The following is a 21,100-nucleotide window of genomic DNA, read 5'->3' on the forward strand; positions in this document are numbered from 1 at the left end:
GGCTAATGAAAAGCAGAGACGGAAATGGGACCTCAGCTGGTTCAAATGGAAACAGCTCTGTTAGAGTCATTGGAGTTGCTTCTTTTCTTAGCACAGCGTTATTCTGGAGATACCCTTCATTACCTGCCTTCTCACACATCTAATGAGAAATAATAAACATAAAAGACTTTGTAACAAATGTATTTAAAACCCAACTCTTCAATCCTTAGAAAGAAAAAGCTACCTCAAACCAGCCCACTGAAAAATTGTTCCCATGTTTTAAGATGCTGGGAGATTGTTTTGCGTCAGAGTGACAGTCAGAGAACAAAATACAATAGACAGCAGAAAAATTTTGAGCTGTGGGACTGTCCCGGAGAATTGCAAAAGTGTAAGGAGTATACAAAAACTGGTACAAATAAAACACTTGCTTGTGTTTTTGAAGACATGGGTGAGGACCTGAGTTACCAGATTTGGATTACCAGATTTCCCTAGACATGTCATCATCACTGAGAAATCTTCTCCAGACAAAAAAAAAAGTAATTTGGCTATTTTCCTACAATTTTCACACATCTCATAGTCCAGTTGGAACAACCGGGAAGCAGGATGCCTGCAAAAGGCCTGGATAAATATCTGTTCAGATCACTCCTGCCTGTGCACATTTTACTGCCCAAAAAATCCCAGCTAGGAATACAGGATGCTTGTCTAAAAGGAATTACATTTTTCGTGTGTTTGATTTTTGAGTAAAAGTCCAGTCCAAGCAAAGGTGCCAAAAGAGAAACACTCAGAAGATGCAATCTTGGCTGATGGATAGAAAACACTTTTAGTGTTGATTTTTTCATATTTGAGTGGAAGGGGTTAAGGGCATCAGTGGAGGACATATATTACTTGGTTGGTAAGGCAACTTGTTACTGGGTGAAAAGCACAGCAATTTAAATTCTAGATATAATGAGTAGGAGTAGTTGCTCATCCTATTATTCACAAAATAGACCCTGCACCTATCACAACATCGTAAGACACACAAGACATCACGAGTACCTCAGGCTCATAACGAACTGTGATATCAAAGTCCATAGCAAAGGGAACATTGCTGATGGCAAATCTCAGCCCAGCTCCGCTGGGAACGCGGGCGAAGCCGTGCCCTGTCCATGTGACAGCCCGGCCAGCGCTGGGCTGCCGGAACACCACCGCTGAATCCCAGTCCTGTCCATACTGCATCGCACCCTGCAAAGACACATTGACGTTTTCAACAACACACAGTCTAATTACAAAAAAAAAAAACAAAAAAGAAAAAAAAACAAAACCAAAAAAAAAAACCCCTCGGAAAAAAAGAACAGAAATATTTTTGCCACATTGTTTACTTATTTTAACCATCAGCCTCATTTTCTGAACAAGCTCGAGATTGACAATCTATGAACTCTCTCAAAGGTAGGATATTTAGGGTCACATGTAAAGAAAAGCATCCTATAACCATGCAGCAAGAGCAATAAGAGAGATTGGAAGAGTCCACTCATCTCTGAATATTTGGCATCTACAAATATTCACATTGCAAACCTTAAACAGAGTAAGCCTGATTTCATACATGGCTGGACCATTCCATTATAAGCTAGAAACATAAATATCAATACTTACAATGGCTACATTTAAGTACAGGAGGTACCATGCTAATGTCTTGGTAAACTCGTTGGAAATGTCTTGCAACAACAAAATAAACCAACAAATTTACCTTTCATAAGGACTTTTCCAAAAATTCATGGAGCTGGAGTCTACAAAGGCACTGGACAGAGCAGAGCAAGCCTGTCAGTGTGAATAATAAAATGTCCAACCTAACTGTGTACCAAAAAAATTTGTTTGTGTCAGGAAACTCCAAATCCCATGAGTGCAGGCATTTCCTTGCCCTTCGTTACAAAATAAAATCTTATTATTTAGTGTAAACTTAAGTAACCACTAGAGTACTAATTTACCTGTTCCAGTCCAGGTTTTCTTACAGTTCGTTTCTTGTTCCTGTTTAACACAATCTTTCCATTTTCAATCATGAACTCATAGCCTTTCTTCTGGAAGTAGATGTCACACCGTGGAAGAGTGCTTGGTTGAACCTATGAAGCAATCAAACAGGAGCAGCACTGTCTCAACATTGCTAAAGGGTAGTAAGCAAGCAAATGAAAATCCACATTCTTTAAACGAGATTATTCTCGCTGGGAGAAACTCTAAACTGTGGCCCAGCAGCTGCTGGAAACTTTTTTCCCTCACTCCCTTAAAATTAACTTGCACTTTCCCCTCGTAAGCTATGTCCCAGACATCTGTTTTCCATTTAATCATTGGACAGTAGGATGATTACTGATTGTGATTATAGCTAAATATTTGCGGATGTGACCTGCAAATAAACATTTTTGTATTATTCCTTATCTACAGTTTCTGTACAATATGGCAGAGAAAAAAATGTTAGCAAAAGCATAGTCAGAGGAAGGGATGCATCTCAGGCTTGCGCTCAGCATGGGGAACAACTATCCCCATGTTTAAAAGGGAAAAAGAAAAATTAATTTTTCTAAAAACATTACAGATGGGTGCCAAATTCTTGAGGAAATTAGGCTACAATCAATGCCTTTATATAAGGCAGCAGGAATTAGTCCAATGGAGCAGAAAGTAATTTGATTCTTCCCTTGTTAGAGATTCTCAGAAATAAAACATTTCATGAGAGCTATTGGCAACTCAAATACTTTCCTCTAATTTAAATAATTAAATTAATTTCTCTAATTCATGCCAGACCAGCGTGCACTTGAGAAGCAGCAAGGGCAGCTTTGCAGGTCATACCACGCTGCAGTGGCTGACCCTTGTTAACTGCCCCAGCTATGGAATATTCATGTCCACAGAAAACAAAGACAAACTGTGGATGGTCAAGGGACTTGCTTCGTTTTTTCCTGCTAAAGAGCTGCTCCCCAAGCAAGGGCTTTCCTCCTCAGCCTCAGTTCCCACGTCATCACCGCAATGATCCCTTCTCAGTACAACACCTAAAAAGCCAAATGCCTACCAAGGGTGCAGAGCCAGAAAGGGGCTTTGCATGCTCAGCTTCATAAATATAATAATCCAGGGGTAGAAAGAAGTATCCTGGAGCTGGCTCATTGCACTGGCGGCTCACGACGTTGGGCAGACACTCGCACTGACCATCCTTCAGCGAGCACCTGCAGGAGGAGTTGGTAAAGGGGGAACATCAGCATGGCTCAGCTGGGCTCTCACAGCACGAGGACAGCTCAGACCCACCCTCATTCCATCTTTGCTTAATTTTCTCATTGTTGGATTACCTCCATTACTAAAATTCTTCCTATCATCCACCTCCTCTGTTTCTGATGCTGGATTTATTCAATGCTACTTTTCCATGACTTCAGAGTCCATAACCTATTTTGTCTTTGTTCCATACCTTAAGTTCCATCCTTTTGTTTCCTGAGCATCTGTTGCTGTCTATTCCTGTATCATTTCTTGTACCTTTTTGTATAAGAATCACTATATTGCAATTCTTGATAATCTGCCACCCACAATTATGGAGGTAGGACATGAAACCAGAAGGACCTTTGATGTGATATGGAATATATTAATATACTTACACAGGGGATTTACCTGCTCACAAGGAGCTGCTCTACAGCAAGGGAGTGTGTGCTCCTCTGTCTGAAGTCTAACAGCAGTAGTGAAGACCCCTACCCAACAGAGTATTGGAGGAGACCAACTGAAACCTTGCTTCTAAAATTATACATTTTAAATAGGAGCCAGAAAAAAAATCTAACATTTAAGGTAGATGTAGGAAGCTAAGTTAAAAATGTCACCTCCAACTTACTTCTAATTTCTAATACTATTAGGGCCTCTGGTTCTCTCAAGGCATATGTTTTATATTTCATATTAAACACATCTTAGCTCAACCTGATTCAAGGTTGGTTTCAAAGGAAATAAGTAAATCCCCTTACCATAAATAAATTTCCAAGGTTTCCACCCACTTTACACTGTTTGTATATTATGAAATTCCATCTACATACTATTTTCTTGTCTGTACTACAACTGTATTAACCTAACCAAAAACTCTAGCCCAAGGGTTTATAAAAATTAAAACCAAGAAAGAACTTGAAGGACTTTAACTTACAAGTTATTCTGGGATCCACCAATGTCACAGTCACATGGAGAACAGCCATACAAGCTGTTGCCAAGACCCCAGTATCCTGCCTGGTATAAAAAGAAAGGTTCTTTCATGGCAAATATTTAAGTATGCAAAGCAAAACAAAACTTGTTCTGCTGGATGAACAATACTCCGGAGCACTACTGTGCTTGGCTACAGGAGATTGCTTCTCTTAACAGATAGCAGGGGTGCTCAGCCATAGCAAGAGCCAGATATTTACCCACTTGTACAAGCAAATTGCTCTCTAAACAGCTAAGATGGATCAAGGACATAATTTTACATTTTGCATTTCCTTTCCTTTCCTTTCTGAGAGTGTTCCTCCTTCTGCAATTTGATTGCACAAATGTCTGGGAGTAGTGAAAGAGAAGTAGACGTGTCAACGCAAAATGGGAGTATACAGCTATAGAATTATTTTGAATTTTGACTAATTATTTACTTTTCTGGCAATGAAAAGGTGTGAGATGGGTGAGGAGACTTCCAAAACCACATGCAGAAGTGAAACCAAAAACTGAGTACGTACAAGGCATTTTTCACAGCGTTGTCCTGTGGTGAACCTCTGGCAGAGGCACTCTCCCGTGGCAGGATCACAGATGGAGAAGGGCAAACTGCCCAAGGGATGGCAATTGCAGGCTGCAGGGATAGAAAAGTGCAGTTACCTCTGCAGGCCCCAGTGATGGCAGCAGGACTAGCATTTGTGTTAGATGTGGCAACAGCATGACACGCAGTCTCCATCCTCCACACAGATGAATGTGCCCTGGCACCCTCCAGCCCTCAGACTGCCCTTGGAAATGGACAATTTCCTCAGTGGGTCCCTCTCTGGGAGGAGCAGAAGCACTGGCAGAAAGCCTCTGCAATGGTTTGCCAAGTGCTGTGTGCTGTTCTGCACGGCAGTCCTTGTGTGTGGCTGAGCACCTGGCGTGGGCATAACATGCTCACCAACCCACAGCGCACCTGGGCAGGGATGGGATGTATTCTCACCAAGCCCTTCTCAGCAGAATGCTTGGCTGGAAGTTCCTTTGGCAAGGCAGCAGCTCCTGCCATCTCAATACCCCTTTTCAATTAAGTTGCATATTTAATAACCCTTCTATTAACAATAGTCTAATCTGTCATATTATACTATGCATTCTGAAAGAGAATTTGTATGGTTTCAGTCTTGGATGCTGCACCAGAAACCCTGGATTTTGTTGACATTATATTATAGTAGGTAACTGGGCATTTTTTGACTCAAGTAGAGCATCAGTGTGTGGATCTGTGCATTCACCTACTTCCAGGCCTCAAAATTGCTTTTGAAAGGAGACGAGAAGAGGTGGATTACATACGCTGGCAGCCCAGGGGGTCGCTGCTGCTCAGCCCGTAGTAGTTTGCCCTGCACTTGTCACAGCGAGCACCCTCCACGTTCTCCTTGCAGGGGCACCGACCCGCGACCGTCCCCAGCGCGGGATTCGTGTGGCTCTCGCACACACCCCCGTGCACGGTCCCCTCGGGGGCACAGCTGCATGCTACAGGCAGGGTCAAGGAGACACACAAAGCACATGTAGATGTAAGCATGAAAACGCAATTATATACAATAATATATTATATATATTATTGTATAATTATATATAAATGCAATGCTGCTGATAGTCTGTCCTTGGCTCCGTAAGGACTTTTCATGCCAATCAATTTCTACAATTAAATAACACTCAGGGAGTTTTCTTCATGCGATGTTAATAATGAATTTAGGTCATCTTTCAGAAGAAGAGCTTTCATGTCTGAAAGATTCTTTTTCTTGCATATGGCAGGTATCTAGCAAAAGTTATTTACTCCTCCCATCATTTTGGAGCCTCTTCTGTAATCGCTGAAGGTCACAGAAGCAACATCACTACTGCTATTCATATTCATATTTATATTAACTTTGTTCAAGAAAAATGATAGTTTTGCTGGATGTCTAAGCTCTGTTTAGCAAGGAGTTGGAATAAGCAAACTCTTTTTACAATGCTGTCCTGCAGCTACTTAGTAAGGCAGTTTGGCTATTATAGGTTTGGTAACATTTTTACAACCATGTGGACATTTAAGCAGGGGGATGGCTATAGGGCTCAGAGCAAAGGGAACCAGACAGCCCAGTTTTGAGTCACTCTTATAGAAGCTGAAGAGGGAAGCTTACGGAGACACGCCTGAGGATCTGAGATGGCTTTGAGTGGATCCTGGTAAAAGGAAGGTTTGCACTTGTCGCAGTGTTGGCCGGTGGTATTGTCCTGACAGTCCTCACAAACGCCACCGCTGACCCCGCCACTGGCCTGGTACACTGCCATGTCAAAGTGGCATCTGCTGGAGTGGCTGTTGCAGTTACAACCTGAAACCAGAACAAGCAGTGGGGTATTTCACACCATCCAAATATTGGGGTCTGGCCACATTGCTGCCTACACTTAAAACACTGTTATTCGTTACTTGTATGATTTCAGTGCCCAGCAAGATTATTCTCAGGCCTTGTGTGTTACAGCTGGGGGGAAAATTGGAGTCCTCAGACAGAACTTTATCCTAAACTTGAAAATGCAGGTGAGTGTGCCTGATATGCAGTAGGGAACACTTCTCTGCTGAAGAAATCTCTAGCTGAATATTTGTTATGGACCCTAATATATTATTCTTGTCTATACTACATTACTCATTATTGCAGAAATAAATAATTTAGCCTTGTCTAAATTCTTTCACTCACATGAAAACCACTGTGCAAACCAATGAATGATTATTTTTGCATTAGATGCTTTCCCCTCCTTTATTGTTTTCTTTCTCTGTATGAAGAATAAGAACATGAAGCATCTCTTTCTCTTGTAGGATAACACAGCACCTGTAGATGCAGGAATCTGTTTTTCTGGATGAGGCTTGAAAAAGTCTCCCTCCCAGAAACCTGGCCACTCCTTATGGCTTGGACTAGGAGTATGCCACACCCACTCTTGGTTGTAAAAAAGGAAGATATCATGTTTGAGTTACGTTTGCAAGCATTATCTTGTGTTCCTTCAGCTGGCCTCCAGGGAGCATCGTTGTAGAAATCTTTACATCTTTCACAAGACAAACCTTCAGTATTATGGTGGCAGATACATCTCCCATGGACCTGTAATGTGGTGAGAATAGAGAAGATAAGGTGACAAAAAGAGGAGAGGAAGAGGGAGAGAGGATTTGCCTAAGGTATGTCAGCAAGATGAGGAAGATTTGAAGCTCTTTGGCTCCCTCAGCTGACATAATTTTCAATTATTTGAGTAAAAGGTCTGGAGAATACCTGCAAATATTAACCAAATCGTTTTAAAGCCACTGAGCAATATTTAGAAAAAAGCTACTTAAAAAGATATCAAAGGAGACTTCAACATTTTTGATCCTCTCTCTCTCCCTATATATCTTCATATTGAGATACATATTTTCCAGGAGAAAAACCTCTTGTTCCCAGAGGGAAAGAACTTGCAATCACATTCCTGGAATTTTTAATAATCTATTTTTCATGGATTAGCTTTGTATTATCAACTATTTTTTGTTCCAATGCCTTCTCTCCTGCTGCAGAGCCTCCGGGTCCAGCTGGAGTGTGGAATGCACCCAACAAATGGCCATTCAAGTCTGCACATGCCATAGGCTACTTACTGCATTACATTTGCACCATTACAGCTCTGGAATTTTGCTGCTATTATCAACAGGTCTTGCCCCAGTTGCTTTTAAATGTCACAGCAGCGCCAACAAAGACAGTTTCTGTGTGTTCCAACACAGGGTTTTAAAGGAAGAGTCTGCATTGAAACATTTAACAACTAGCAGTTGCAAATGGTCAATCGGAAGATTATCAGAGAGCTTCCTTTTCCTCCCTCTCTTCATGTCTTCCTTCTCACAAAACACCAATCAAGACTCCCCTTTTTGGAGAACACATTATGGACGCACCATCCCTGACTGATGGAAGACATCTCCCCGTAAGTTCTGCATGGAATCACACTGGCTGGCATGGCCATTGCAAAAGCAGCTGCCCCGCACAACCATCTCATAGATGGCATAGTAGTACTTCTCAAGGGGATCACCGTGCCTCCTCCCAAGCAGAGCATCTCCAAGGGTGTGGAGTTTAGTAAAATTGATCCTTAGGTTTGTCAATGTAATGAGATCTGGAAGGAAAGAAGAGAGATCAGGAGCCTGAGTTCAGTCTAAAATGAACAGTGTGAAATCTTCAGCTTGAATCAGTCATCCAAGAATTTTCCCATAGTGAAGAAATAACGGAAATTATTCACTATTGGCCAAGATCAGTAAAGCCTACAGTGGCAGTGCAGGGACCCACTCCTGTGTAAGTGTTAGCATCCTACTTGATATGGCTCTGCATTTTCCCAGCCAGTGTCTTCATGGGTTCATGTGTACCTCTGGGACTGCTCTCAAAAAAGCAGTGTGGATTGGGCTTGAATCCAGAGGGAAAGAGAGTTTAGCTTTGTGGATGTGCTCTGCAGAGTTTTGCTGTTTGTTAGAGAACAAGATTGGTCCATTTCATTTGTTAATACAATGTCTCCCTAAGACCTTCAGGTACCTAATTTTCAACATCATTGACTTACACCAGCTGAGCTATTGACGCTTTCAGTGTACGAAACAAACAGTATCAGCAAAGTGTCTCTGGACAAAACAGGTGGTGTCCATACCTTGGATATATGGCACATATGGATTTTCTATTTCAAAGCTGGGATCCAAAGCTTTTAAAACAACCTGCAAAACAAATCAATAAAGCTCTAGAGATGGGATGAACAGCCACCAAAGGATCAAAGGACAGTCCTCTGCTTTTAGCAGACACAGACCTTGAGTTCCACAAATGATTTGAACTCATACAGACACTTGACAGTACCTCGCCTTCAGTGGAGGGCTCGATGTCTGAATATCTTGAATCACAAACAACATCTCCAACACTTTTTGCTGGACCAGAAGAGATGTTGGGAAAAGAAGCTGCACAATCATGTGCAAAATACCTAAACACTTTCCAGGTCCGACCAAAATCGGTAGAGCGCTCAACCAGCATTGCCGCAGGTCGAAATGTCTGCAAGAAACATTTCAAGAATTCACTAAGCAAGCATTAATAAGAAACCTCAGGGGTTGTTATACTGATATTCCTCTTTGGAGGATGCTAAAATTTTGTATTTGAGAGTTTATAGGCTTGTTACAGGTACTGTGATTGTTACAGGGGTCTCTGAAAAAGCTCATTAGAACCTCTCTCTAGCAAAAGGAAAAGGTAACATTTCATATAGATATGTCATTACTTTATATAAGGAAGTTTACCCTAATGATAAAGGAATTTAAAAAAAAAAGTAATTATCTGGATCATAATAGATACATATGAACTGAATTAAACTGAAAGAGTAGCTGCAGTTCAGATATGTCCTACATTTTTAGTTTAATTTTGCGAAGTATTTTTTCAGTTTTAATTCTTGGACTTGCAGAAAACAGGACCAGAAGGCACACAAATAGAGGAAGCAGTCTATCCTTCTCCCCTAAGGCAGGATCAACTATAATTTAACCATATTTGACAGATGTTTATCTAACCTGTTCTTATAAGCCTCTAAAGATGGAGCTTTCATTGCCTCTCTAAGCAATTTATTCCTGTGGTTAAGTAATTAATGTATAACATTACATAAAAGTTCTGGTAAAAGACGTACCTTAAAGGTTAGGATAAGATGGCTGAATTGGAATAAAGTTTCTAGGTCCAATCTAATGCTGACATGGTCAATGCCTGAAAAGAGAATGAGAATGAAGTGCACAACATGTACATTGAAGGGGTTGCTGAGACATTTCCCATGGGAGATTCAAAGATGCCTTTTCCAGCAGAGCAGCTAGACCCTTTAGGGCATCCCCTGTGCACAAACTCATGCAGCTGGACTCCTGTCTCTAGGGTAATACAATGTGCTGCCTTCCTGCCACTGTCACCAGCAATGCTGCATGTCACTGAGACTGCAGGAGGTGGCTGAACGTCCTGCTCACATAATTCAGTCTGTAAATGATGGTCATGGTAGGGTTCTGGGTTTGTGTGTTTCTATATCCAGTTAGGTTTATGTTTTCAAATCCATTTTTATTAATAAAGAAAAAAAGAACTAACAAAATGAGATGCTTTCTTTGTGCTAAACAGAACTGTTAAACCCTTCTATACTTCCAGATGTGAAATTTGTTGTAAGAAGAGTTAATGCACCAGGCATCTTCCAAAACTGCAACAAATATGGAAAAAGACTCCAGAAGTCACACATTCTCTGTAGAGAGTTCCAGGAGCTCAGCTGATATCACCATTGTTCACATCTGCATGCACCATCTCAGGTCTCCTGCTGACCAGGATGTGCATGAGGCCTCAATGCAGAAGAAAGATAGGGAGAAAAGGAAAGCTTCTCTCACAGCTGGCCCTCGGCTTCATAGGCAGTGGTGTCCAAAGCTGGTGACAGATTGTTGCTAAACTCGCTGGACAAACAAGGCTTATGGATTTGCAGCTGGATACTCAAAATAGAGAAAACATATTATCTTATTTTTCTGTGCCTTAATTTCCAACCAGTCAAATGTTTTTCACATAATCACTGTATGTCAAATAAGACAGAGTAAATGTTATTCCTCCTAGTATGTCTTCCCAGAGAAGCTGTAAGGATTCTATCTTCATCAGTTCTGGGATTGCACTCATCCTCAGCAAGTTGCAGAGGATACCAAGCCTGGTGGTGCTGTTGACACATGTCAAGGATCAGTGACCATCCAGAGGGACCTGGAAAAGCTTGAGATGTGGGCCCGTGGGAGTCTGATGAGATTTGTCAAGGCCAAGTGCAAGGTGCTGCACCTGAGTTAGGACAACCCCAGTGTCAAGCTGGGGTGTGAATGGATCCAGAACAGCCCTGCAGGAAAGGAACTTGGGAGTATCAGAAACAGGGAGCTGACTGTCAGGCTTTATTTAATTTTTCCTAAACTTTTAGTGGTTTAAAAAAATCTTTTTAAAACGGGCATTTGTATTTTACACACTGTCTTTATATCACATCTGCAGGCAAATGCATATTTTGCCCCAAATGAAAATTCTGTGACGGAGCAGACATCCTGTGGAAAATATATGGCTTTCATGTATAACCCAGCATTGTCACAGTCTTCTGGTCAGCACTTGGAGGTGCCGAGTTTAAAACTTGTCCACAGAAAAACAGACTTTCTGAAATCTTATCTTGCTACAGACAAATGGGTTTAAATCACTCAATATTCCCTAATCAAATGACGGATGCAGGTTTTTTTCATCTCTTCACCAAGGCAACTTTGTCAAAGCCAATCACATAAAGAAATCTCACAGCAACATTTTACAGAAGTATTTTCTCTAAGGAACTTACCATTTTCTGACTGCCACCACTTCTTTTTCCTTTCAGGCTCAAACGTTGTGATAACATTTTCGACCATGTGACTGTTGTGTTGGGTATAGGGATTATATGGGTATCTGGAATCACAGAGAAAGCACTTCTCTTCAGCCTAGAAAACAAAATGATCAGAATAAAAGGTCAATTTGTATTCTTTACTAAAAATTAGGTGGATGCACATATATTTACACCATTACAAGGCTTGAGCCTGTCTTGTTGCCTTGAACGCCTGTGCTTCTTACCACCTAGGTTTTTCATATACGAGCCCAAGAGAACCATCATATACACAAAGCATGCACATAGTAAGTGTTAGTCATGGTCTTCCCCAAGAGCTTTATAAAAATTATAGTTTTTCAGTTATGGAGAAGGGATCTCACTAAGATCAGGTATAAGGTAAGTAGTTGGTTTGAGATGACACCACCACCCTGACCCTTGTCAGTGTCCTTTGAAGCATAGGGAAACTGGGAAAGTTTAAAACCAATGCAAAGGAGAAAAATCAGGATATCAATAGGATACAAGGGTCTTGTTTGAAAATGTTACAAGCAGAAGATGAAGGCAGTAATGATTAACCAATACCTCAGTTCTGAATAAGAGGTTTTGATAGTGAGGGCAAGGAGCTCCTGTTTAAGGTGATAAGATGGGGACTGAGAGGGAGATCAAGGAGAGGTGATAAGGCTAACATGCTGGGCTGGGAGATGGCCTGTACTGAGCAATGTGGAGAGCCTGAGCAGCCATCACAGCCAGCAGAGTACCAGGGAAGTGTTCAGCAAGGTGGGTGGGGGTGGACACACTGCTTAGACTGACTCCAGATTTGGGCAGAACCTGAATGTGAGCATGTGGGAATAAGCCACAGCAGAAGGTGATGCCCAAGTTGTACACCTGGCTGGTGGAGACAGTGGCAGGAAGAGGAGGGGATGACACAGCTGAAGGAGGAGGCATGAGTTCAGTTCCCATGGCTGGGATGCTGGAAATGACCCAGAAGGAGATGGGTGGAGAGGCACCCCATCTGGCACACCTAGGACTCAGAGAGAAGAATGGGGAATGGTTTTAACATCTTTGCATTATGAAATCACCCAGAAATTATTTGCATTTAAATAAAAGAAAATATATAGATTTACAGGTATGGTATACCACATGTCTTTTAAACATGGTAATTACATAATATATTCAGTCATTCTATATTACACTTGACAAGTGTATGAATGCACATTTTAGAAGATGAGAGAAAAAAAATACTCTGTCACCTCATTTCACAAAACTCTGGTCAGGAGAGCTCAGATTGTGGAAGCAATTGGAAGGACCATGTACACTCACTCTGGTTTATATATACATACAATAAGACACTGAGACAATTAATGTTGCTCTATAAAAATCAGCTCCAAAGGACAAACATGTGCATGCCCACGTCTTGCAGATCAGATTTGCCTCTGAATTGTGCAGTTTTATACACTCCTCAACACTGAGGGCCCTGCCTTTTCCTTTCAAAACATGTGTAAGTAGTAAACCCAGTCATTGAGCCAAGACCCATTTAACCTACATTTTAAAAACAATAAGACATATTAAAGACTAAAAATTAGTTGTAGTGCTGCTTTCCAAACACAAAGCAGTTGAATTCTGTTTCTCCCCCCATCTGAATCCTAGTTAAATCCTGGCTCTTGGTAGCTCACCTCACCAACTACTGCCCATTTTCATGAATAAGGATTGCTCTCATGAAGTCTGACACAGGGCATCAGGAGGGGAACTGGGAGAGTAAGAACTTTAGTTTACAAGATACAAAACTTCCTGGTCCGCCTCCAGCAAAGAATTCAAAATGTGCTGGTGAGAAAGCAAATCAAAAGTGAATTGAGACTCCGATGAACTGTAGGTGACAATAGTTTTAAGGCAAGCGGAACACAAATGAAACCAAACACATTGCCAGAGCATCTCTCTCTCAAGCTCTGCAAAGCAGCAGTTTGTAGCTTTCACCCTTTTCAGCCACCAGGGGTCAAGATATGTTGAAGCAGCATTAAATCACAAGGATTGTTGTGGAACAGCTGCTCCTTTTCAAGAGTCTATATTTACATAATTCAAAGGATGAGTACAGGCGAGTGAAAGTATTAATTTTATTCCTTTTTGATCTCCTCCTAAAAAGGAAGGATAAGAGGCAATCATCCAGCTTTAGGGCCAGAGAGATGATCCAGGCTATTTCAGCAAAGGAAAGAGATGTTTACATTTTACAGAAAACTGTGGATACAATGAGCAGCTTGGAGCAGTCCTTGGTTCCATGTCCGTCCTTTGCTCTGCAAATGTGTCAATGTATAGCTAGAAGGTCATAAACTAATTATTTTCATTTGCTCATAAATTAAGCTGTATTTTAACTTCCTCTTCAGCCTAGGCTGTTATTTAGTGTCAATATTTCTATTTGTGACAATTTATTAGCTCAGTGGGGCCAAGTGCTCCAGGATGTACAACAGGGCAATCCTCATTTCTGCACACCTTCCATATACCCAGCGGTTACCCCACATCACTGCAGTCAGGGATTGAGAGGCATCCCTCTGCTCAGCCACATTTTTGATCTGCTGACCCACCCCCATGGTCAAAGCCTGGGCCACAGCTTAGTCTTTCCTTTTTCAGAGGTAGCTTTCTGCTTTCAGCAACATCGGCCTCATTTCAGATCTAAAGAGAGGCGAGTATATAGTGTGGCTTAACAGGTGGCCTCAGGTCTCAACACCATAAGGACATGCCCTCTAGAGAAGGTCCTGTAGCCTGTGGGACTCCACTTCCCCTGCACTCACACACACCACAAGCATCACCTCTGGAGGATGAGTGGGAAGAGGACTTGCAGAGCAAAGCTCCTTCAGAAATTCCTGCACATCTCAGGGTGTTTCTCCCCCTTGAGAAGATGTGCATTGCTGTGGAGGCTGTTTGCTGCCAGACCTTCCATATGTGCTGCAGAGAGGCACAGCCTTCCACCAGACTTAGTGTCACACTGTCTGATAATTAGTCAGATAACTCCCACAGGAACTCCCTAGTCTGGGCAAATTCTCTATACAGATAAGAATGTGGTTAGTAGGAAGAATGAGAATATGGTTGGTAAGAAGAGTTCAGTTTATTAAAAAAGAAAGAGTAAGCCAACCTCTAGGTAGCCTATAATGCAGTACTTCTGAGGGCTGTTCATCCCACAGGTCGACGAGGCTGTCAGCTGCTTGCTGCGGCCCTGGAGAAGGTCCCCAAGGGCTGGGTGGCAGGACCCAGCATCACAGTCATGCTGTGCATGCTGGGGTCTCATCAGCACTGAGCATAAAAGAAGACCAAAGAAGGATTAAATTGTTTTTTATATATAACAGTATTCTCCAGACAAAAACAGTTAAATCCCAACACAAGCAGAAAACTCAATTATCCTTTGCCTGTACCCATTGTCCTCAGTTAAAAGCGTCTAAAGAACTTCATTACTGAACAGACCTGCTGAAAAAAAATCAAAATATATCTAGTATATTTCAAATTATGCTAAAACTTGGTTTTTCAACACATTACTTGTGAATAAAAATGCCAATCTGCCATGAGCAATAATTTATTATGCTTCCCACCTTGACATACCCATTGCCAGCAATCCTATAAAAGAACAGTGAGCATGTCAATTGACTCTGTTCACAGAGACAGATTTGAATTAATTCCACTTATTTCTGTTGATTTCCAAGTTATAATGGTGGAAATGAGACCAGGATTGATATCAGGGGTCCCTCAGATTTTCTTTTAATTTGCAATGAATCCCTAGTCCAGTGTCAGAACCCTCTCAGACTGCAGGGAGTGGTCACTAATAAACAAAAAGAGTAATTCTGAATTCTCTGAATAATTGCAGGACTTCTTGTTTGTTTTGCCTGAAAACAGCTTTTAGTATCTTCCCCATTATATTAAGACATCCCTTTCAGGGTCTTTCCTTTTAAACAAGTTCTGTCCTGAAACTCTGGAGCCTTGGAGGCTATATCCATTCAGCTTTACTTGGCTCAACTTGTTAGAAAAAGTACAGTTAAAAAAATCCCAGCAACTCATACTTGAAGATGCCATACAACACTAGAAACACAACTACAACAGGAAAAAAACCCAGCATTTTACAACCAGATTTCAGTCTATAGCTCAAACTACAATTCAGATGATGAGTAGCATTTGACTCTTTACATCTAAAGAGGTGCCTATGTTCAGCTAGCCTGCTCTTTTTAGTTATACAAATCCATGCTCATTATTCATTAGCAGATGTTGATTGCCCCTTTCAGGATCTGAATCAGACTCAATTACAACACGTATGTTTTCTTTGTGCTTAAAGGTTTCATATCACTCATAGGTCCCTCACTGGCAGGAGAGCAGGGAACATGGATTCACTGTCATCTGTTTCTCAATAGCATTTTCTTAAAAGAAGCACTTTAACAAGATCTTGGAAAGGTGTGTAAATCACATGATAATATTTGAAAATTGTCATGAGTAACTGTAACATCTGTACTTACTGAGGTGTAACAGGATGGCCAGCCCCAGCCTCATGCCTCCTCATCAAATTCTGACTGGCACAGCTGCAAGAGAAAAACTGGTCCATCACTTAGTGCTCTCTCTCACCAGGGCACACAAGTGTACCCAGAAACAGCCTTTAGTAAAGTGACAGAGACATAATCAAAATATAAAAGCTGAAAGGAAACCCTGGCTTTGATGTAGTTTGTAGAAAAAAAGAAAATCTCATTATGGAAATTTCGGCACTGAAACTGGGATGAAAACAGAGGAGACTTCACAAAGGTTTTCACAGAAGACTGTGAAAACATATTCACACTTAGTGTAAAATATAACAAGAATACTATCAGCTAAAATACTGTAGTATTCAAATTAAAAAACTTTGATTCTAAGTGGATTCAGCAGGGCTATTTGCAGAGATTTAGCTCTTTCTCTGGAGGCTCTTGCTTTCATTAACTTAAAACTTAGTCAGAGGCCCTAATGAAGATGCCACTGAGAAATGCTTGATGTAAGGTGCTACGATTTTTGCCAGAGGCCTGATATAAGTGCATCTTAAGCAATAGTGAAGAAAACCAGGTAATGTCAGCATCAATGCAAAACACTTGTACAGGGGGACTTAGCACAAGTCCAAGAGAGGTTGATTGTGTCACTGTGGCATCCTTCCTTTTCCTATTTACCTGGAGGAAAGTGAGATTTACCAATACAAAACTTCTGTTGGAAAAACAAAAGGTAACCATGAGTATAAAAGACAATCCAGCATCCTGCCACCAAGTAGAACTCCCAAACCAAAACTGCCTCCGTCTTTGCACCTTCCACCTCTTTTACCACTTGTAGGAACCAGCGAGGCTGGTGTGCCCTGAAACAGCTGTATTCTTATATGAGCGTGCCCCAGGCACCACTTCCCACCTGTGTTCTTGTTCCTCCCCTTCACACAGCCATCACTGTACTGAGTGAGCTTAAATGAGATATACCCCCAAATGAGTGGGAACATAAACAAAAGCACTTCAGATGTTACAGACTCCATGTGGGCTTGGTGCACCCAGCTCTATACAGCACATGACAAAACAGCTGTACCTAGATGAGTATTTCAGCAACCCCAGGTAGAAAAAGCTAGCAAGGATCACCAGGCTTTCATGCTGTTGCAGCTACTCTCACCTGCCACAACCAGAGAGCCTGGCATGTGACAGGGAAATGATGCTCATAAGCATTCATGCAGATGTGCCTGGCTCCCCAGCTACAGAGACCTTGTCACAGATCCACTGTCTGAGGCAAAATTAAGCAAATATTTTCCTCCTGTGCTGTACCAATTATGTCAAGACAGACTGAACTGGCATCACCACCAGTCCTTTATTAGAAAACTTTTCATGCCTTCTTTTAGTGTACTTCTTTCCAACAACTCTGACACCCTCCCTCATAGGGATTTTCTTACAGAGAGCTTCACACAGCTCTGACTCCTTCTCTCCTCTCTGCATGACTGGCTAAATCCCAACCTGTCCCTTTCCCAGCTGCCTTACCCTGACTGTCCCTCACACAGCATCTTCCTACTTTATCTGTCCCTTGCAAGATCACATGTTCCTTACCTCCTCATAGCACCGCCAGCAGACTCCATCCCAAACTGCAGCAAACTCTCAAGCTCTAACTCAAACTGCAATTGTACCTAGAGCTAACCCACTGTTTTTAACACCCAAACACATTGGGCAGGCACAGATGTTTCCACTCCTCAGTAATCAGTACAGCTGTAATTAATCGGGAGAGATTGCCTTCTGTACTAGCCTTTCAACCTATCTTCCCATACTGTGTTGGACCTTAAATCTTCTACTCTGTCAGCATAATGGAAAGACTCAGAGATTATTCAAGCTGCCACCACTGCAACAGCACTGTAGTGAAATACAGGTGCCTATGGTGAGTGGTCTTGGCAGGCTCACATCCAATTCCTACCTTAACACTGTGACATGTAATACCAGTGATACTCTCTAAACCTGACTCCCTTTAATGGAGAAACAAGGACTAGAGAAACCCAAACATACTTTGGTTCCGTGCTTAACAGGAAAATTAAATACTGAAGAGGTCTTACCTGGGTTCCAGGCAGCCAAGTGTCGCAGCTGGGAATGAACAAAGCTGAGTGAGGGAAGCAAGCAAAGGCATACCTGTGCACTTCAGCTGGAGAAGACAGCACGTCCCCCGAGGCACCAAGGTGTAGGTGAGAATGAGACCCAGCCTGCAACCTGTCAAAAGCTTGATTTGTGAACTCCTTCTGCTTCTGGCATCAGCAAATATATTCACTGAGAGACAATTGTGACAGGTTAAGTTCATGGCAGAAAAAGTTCATGCAACTGAAAACAGAAGGCTGAGATTGTTAAAGTGCTGGAAAACAACACCTTATCTGTTGTTTAATTAAAGATCTGTTCAGTTCGGTTTAAAACCAAACATCAAAGTCTTTATAGCTAGTTTACATCAGAAGTCTAGTGGCTCTGGATTATTTGAACATGGGCTGAAAAGGATAACTCCTCACAGCAGGAGTGTGAGTGGTCTGGAGGACTGTTTGGAGTTCGGAGGTGACTGTAAACATGCCTGCCAGGCAGCTATGATTGCACTTGTGTGAACACATTGAGCCAAATCTGAAATAGCTCAAACTCTGGATCATCAGTGTGAGCATTAGATTTTTCTCAATTTAAAGTTGAAGACAACAGGGTAACTTGAGTCATGGCTTTGCATTTCAGCACAAGTTTTGCCTGTAACTGTGCCCAGCAGCAAGCACAAGGCAGGGATTGATGTGTGGGGTACAGCACAGTCATGGGCAATACAGTGATAGAACAGCTCTGAAATAATGCTCAACAGCTCACGCTCACAACCAGCTACTGTTTTCTGGTGTCTTTGTTGAAACATGTGGTGCTGTGATTCCAATTTTCACAATGGCATACACAATTGATACACAATTTTAGAGATTACATTTCTGTTATCAGCCCTCCTCTGACTGTTTGTAAAGCTTAATTCAGGGTAGTCTGTCAAGTATCATCACACATCCTTAAAGAGAAGATTTTCTATGTGAGCAAAATATGTTCTGTAAATTAATCACTGCCTTTTCTTTTGGTTGTTCCTATTCTTTCAGGAAAAAAAGAAAGGCGTGTTCTTTAATCCTATTGAATACTTAGTACTAAGTGTCCTCTGCCATTATTACGATTATTAACTCTAGCAGAAATAATTCTTACACTTAAATTTTTTGAAATCATTTTCCTCAAATGCACGTGGAAATTACTTGGGAGAGACTTTTTTCAGGCTGATTTAATCTGCATTTGGTTTGCACTCATGTATGATTAATTATTGTACAGATGGTTTGTACTTACTGGGTTTTGGTATTAGGAAAAAGACTAAATGATATATTAAGATATTAATTTTACTTTTTATGTGTACTCAGTATGTCAAATGTTGCCTGAGACACATATAACTGAAGAAAGTATTATTATTATGATGCTACTAAATTATAAAATGGTTGACATTTTATTAACCTCTTTTGTGGGGAATTCAGAATTTGTTACAGACAAGTTATGTGAAAAGTAAATATTGAGGAAGATTTATTTGCAGAATATAGCCAGTCTTCTGTTCTGATTTATGTAGGACCCCAAGAAAGAAGGAGGTTTTAAACTGCTTGAGGCAGGGATTAAGAAACTTCTTTCTTGCTTCTTTAATCTCTGCACTGGTAAAGGATCTGGATTTATAATGCATCACTCGTCCCATGCTGGCTGGAGGGTAGATAGCACTGGTGTGTGATTTTTCAAGTCATCACAGGTCCAAAGGCTGTCATTGCTTAGGCCCAAGGCATATCCTCAGTACACACAAAGGATGGGAATTGCTAGCACTGCAGAATATATTCCCTTCACAGACATCAGCCACCAGTGAGGGAAGGGGCAGGAGTAGAGCCACCACTTTGAATTTTCAATACATTTTTCAAGAAATAAAATTATTTGAGTCTAGGATTACTCTTGCTGTGTGAAAAGTAAATATTTAATCTAAACAAATCATTTGAGCTTCCTTCATGTCAATAGAGAAAGACAGGGAACCCTACAGAGCTCATCCACCACCTTCTTTAGACACCTTAAAGGGATAAATCCCCTTTGGGAGCATTGTTAATTTGTCAAGGGGTCCGTGGGGAGCATTTCTGCAGGTGAATCACTCCCTATTTTGTACACCTCTGTTGTTAGTATTGTTGCTCTTACTGCTGGTTTTCTTATCTCATTGCTGTTTCCAGTAAATTGTTCTTATCTCAATCTGTGAGCCTTGCCTTTTGTGCCTCCAATTGGAGGGGTGGGAAGGGGGAAGCAGCAGATTTTAGCAGGAGTACTAAACTGGAGAATAACATTCCTGAAGCACAACAAAGAAAAAGACAGTGTATTTGTTCCAAAATACCGGTGTGATTTTAAAAGTGCTAGTCAAGCTATATACATTCAAGATATAATGTTTCATGCTATTTTCCTAATATTTCATGTTATTTCCCTGCTGGCAGTAGGACTGAGGGGATGAGAAATCTGTCACATACCTTGTTGCAGTTTCATGTTAAGTTTTCTCAGTGAGTTCATGCAGTGCCACTGGACAAGATTTTCTAGGCACCTTCTCATACCTACAAACAAGGGCTTGAAATTTTTAATTTTTCATTGCTGTGCTGACCTATTAATGAGAAATAGTTATTCTCTCTAAATCTGAGAGGGAAAAAAAGGATTATTGCAGACGAAAGCATAGCAGAGAGAACTAGAAAGAAAAAAAGAAAAGGAATATGCTACTGCAACCTTAAACATGAAGCTTCTCACTGGAAAGCTTTTTGTACCACCATATATGTTAATAGGGCATAACAGTGCTCTTATTCTACTAATGGTCTCTGTACTGCTGAAAATGCTAAGAAAAGATTGTCCTATTTCTATTTGTCCAAATTTGTGGCCATGTCCTGTTTTATGTCCCCATTATTAGATTTTCCATACATGTCAGCCTAAATTGTCCTAAGTATTTTTCTCTAGGTTAAAGTAAATTCTTCTGCAAACATTGAATTGACATTGTTTAGAAATTATCTTGTGCTTAGAAAATCTCTCTGGCCCCTGAGGAACTCCTGGCCCACTGTCTTATTTTCTTACTAACACAGAAAACTTTCATACTATGGTCTGTTTGG

The 21,100-nt window shown here is 41.2% G+C and overlaps 1 protein-coding gene across 1 annotated transcript in view; it reads right to left on the reverse strand.

Annotated features, from left to right (window-relative positions):
* The window catches only part of LAMB4 (laminin subunit beta 4), a 41,757-nt gene extending 23,413 nt beyond the window's left edge, over positions 1–18,344 (reverse strand). Inside the window, exons 1-16 of the mRNA XM_033059183.1 lie at positions 18,093–18,344; positions 15,951–16,013; positions 14,588–14,745; positions 11,449–11,584; positions 9,769–9,842; positions 8,964–9,152; positions 8,764–8,827; positions 8,030–8,244; positions 7,103–7,223; positions 6,279–6,467; positions 5,455–5,634; positions 4,656–4,765; positions 4,103–4,182; positions 3,005–3,155; positions 1,941–2,072; positions 1,015–1,200 (exon numbers count right to left, since the gene is read on the reverse strand). Coding sequence (XP_032915074.1) covers positions 1,015–1,200; positions 1,941–2,072; positions 3,005–3,155; positions 4,103–4,182; positions 4,656–4,765; positions 5,455–5,634; positions 6,279–6,467; positions 7,103–7,223; positions 8,030–8,244; positions 8,764–8,827; positions 8,964–9,152; positions 9,769–9,842; positions 11,449–11,584; positions 14,588–14,745; positions 15,951–15,984 — 2,019 coding nt within the window. The 5' untranslated portion in view covers positions 15,985–16,013; positions 18,093–18,344. The remainder of the gene's footprint in view (positions 1–1,014; positions 1,201–1,940; positions 2,073–3,004; positions 3,156–4,102; positions 4,183–4,655; positions 4,766–5,454; positions 5,635–6,278; positions 6,468–7,102; positions 7,224–8,029; positions 8,245–8,763; positions 8,828–8,963; positions 9,153–9,768; positions 9,843–11,448; positions 11,585–14,587; positions 14,746–15,950; positions 16,014–18,092) is intronic.
* Positions 18,345–21,100: the final 2,756 nt, after the last annotated feature.

This window comes from Catharus ustulatus, chromosome 4, assembly GCF_009819885.2.
Source record: "Catharus ustulatus isolate bCatUst1 chromosome 4, bCatUst1.pri.v2, whole genome shotgun sequence".
NCBI classification, from domain to species: domain Eukaryota; kingdom Metazoa; phylum Chordata; class Aves; order Passeriformes; family Turdidae; genus Catharus; species Catharus ustulatus.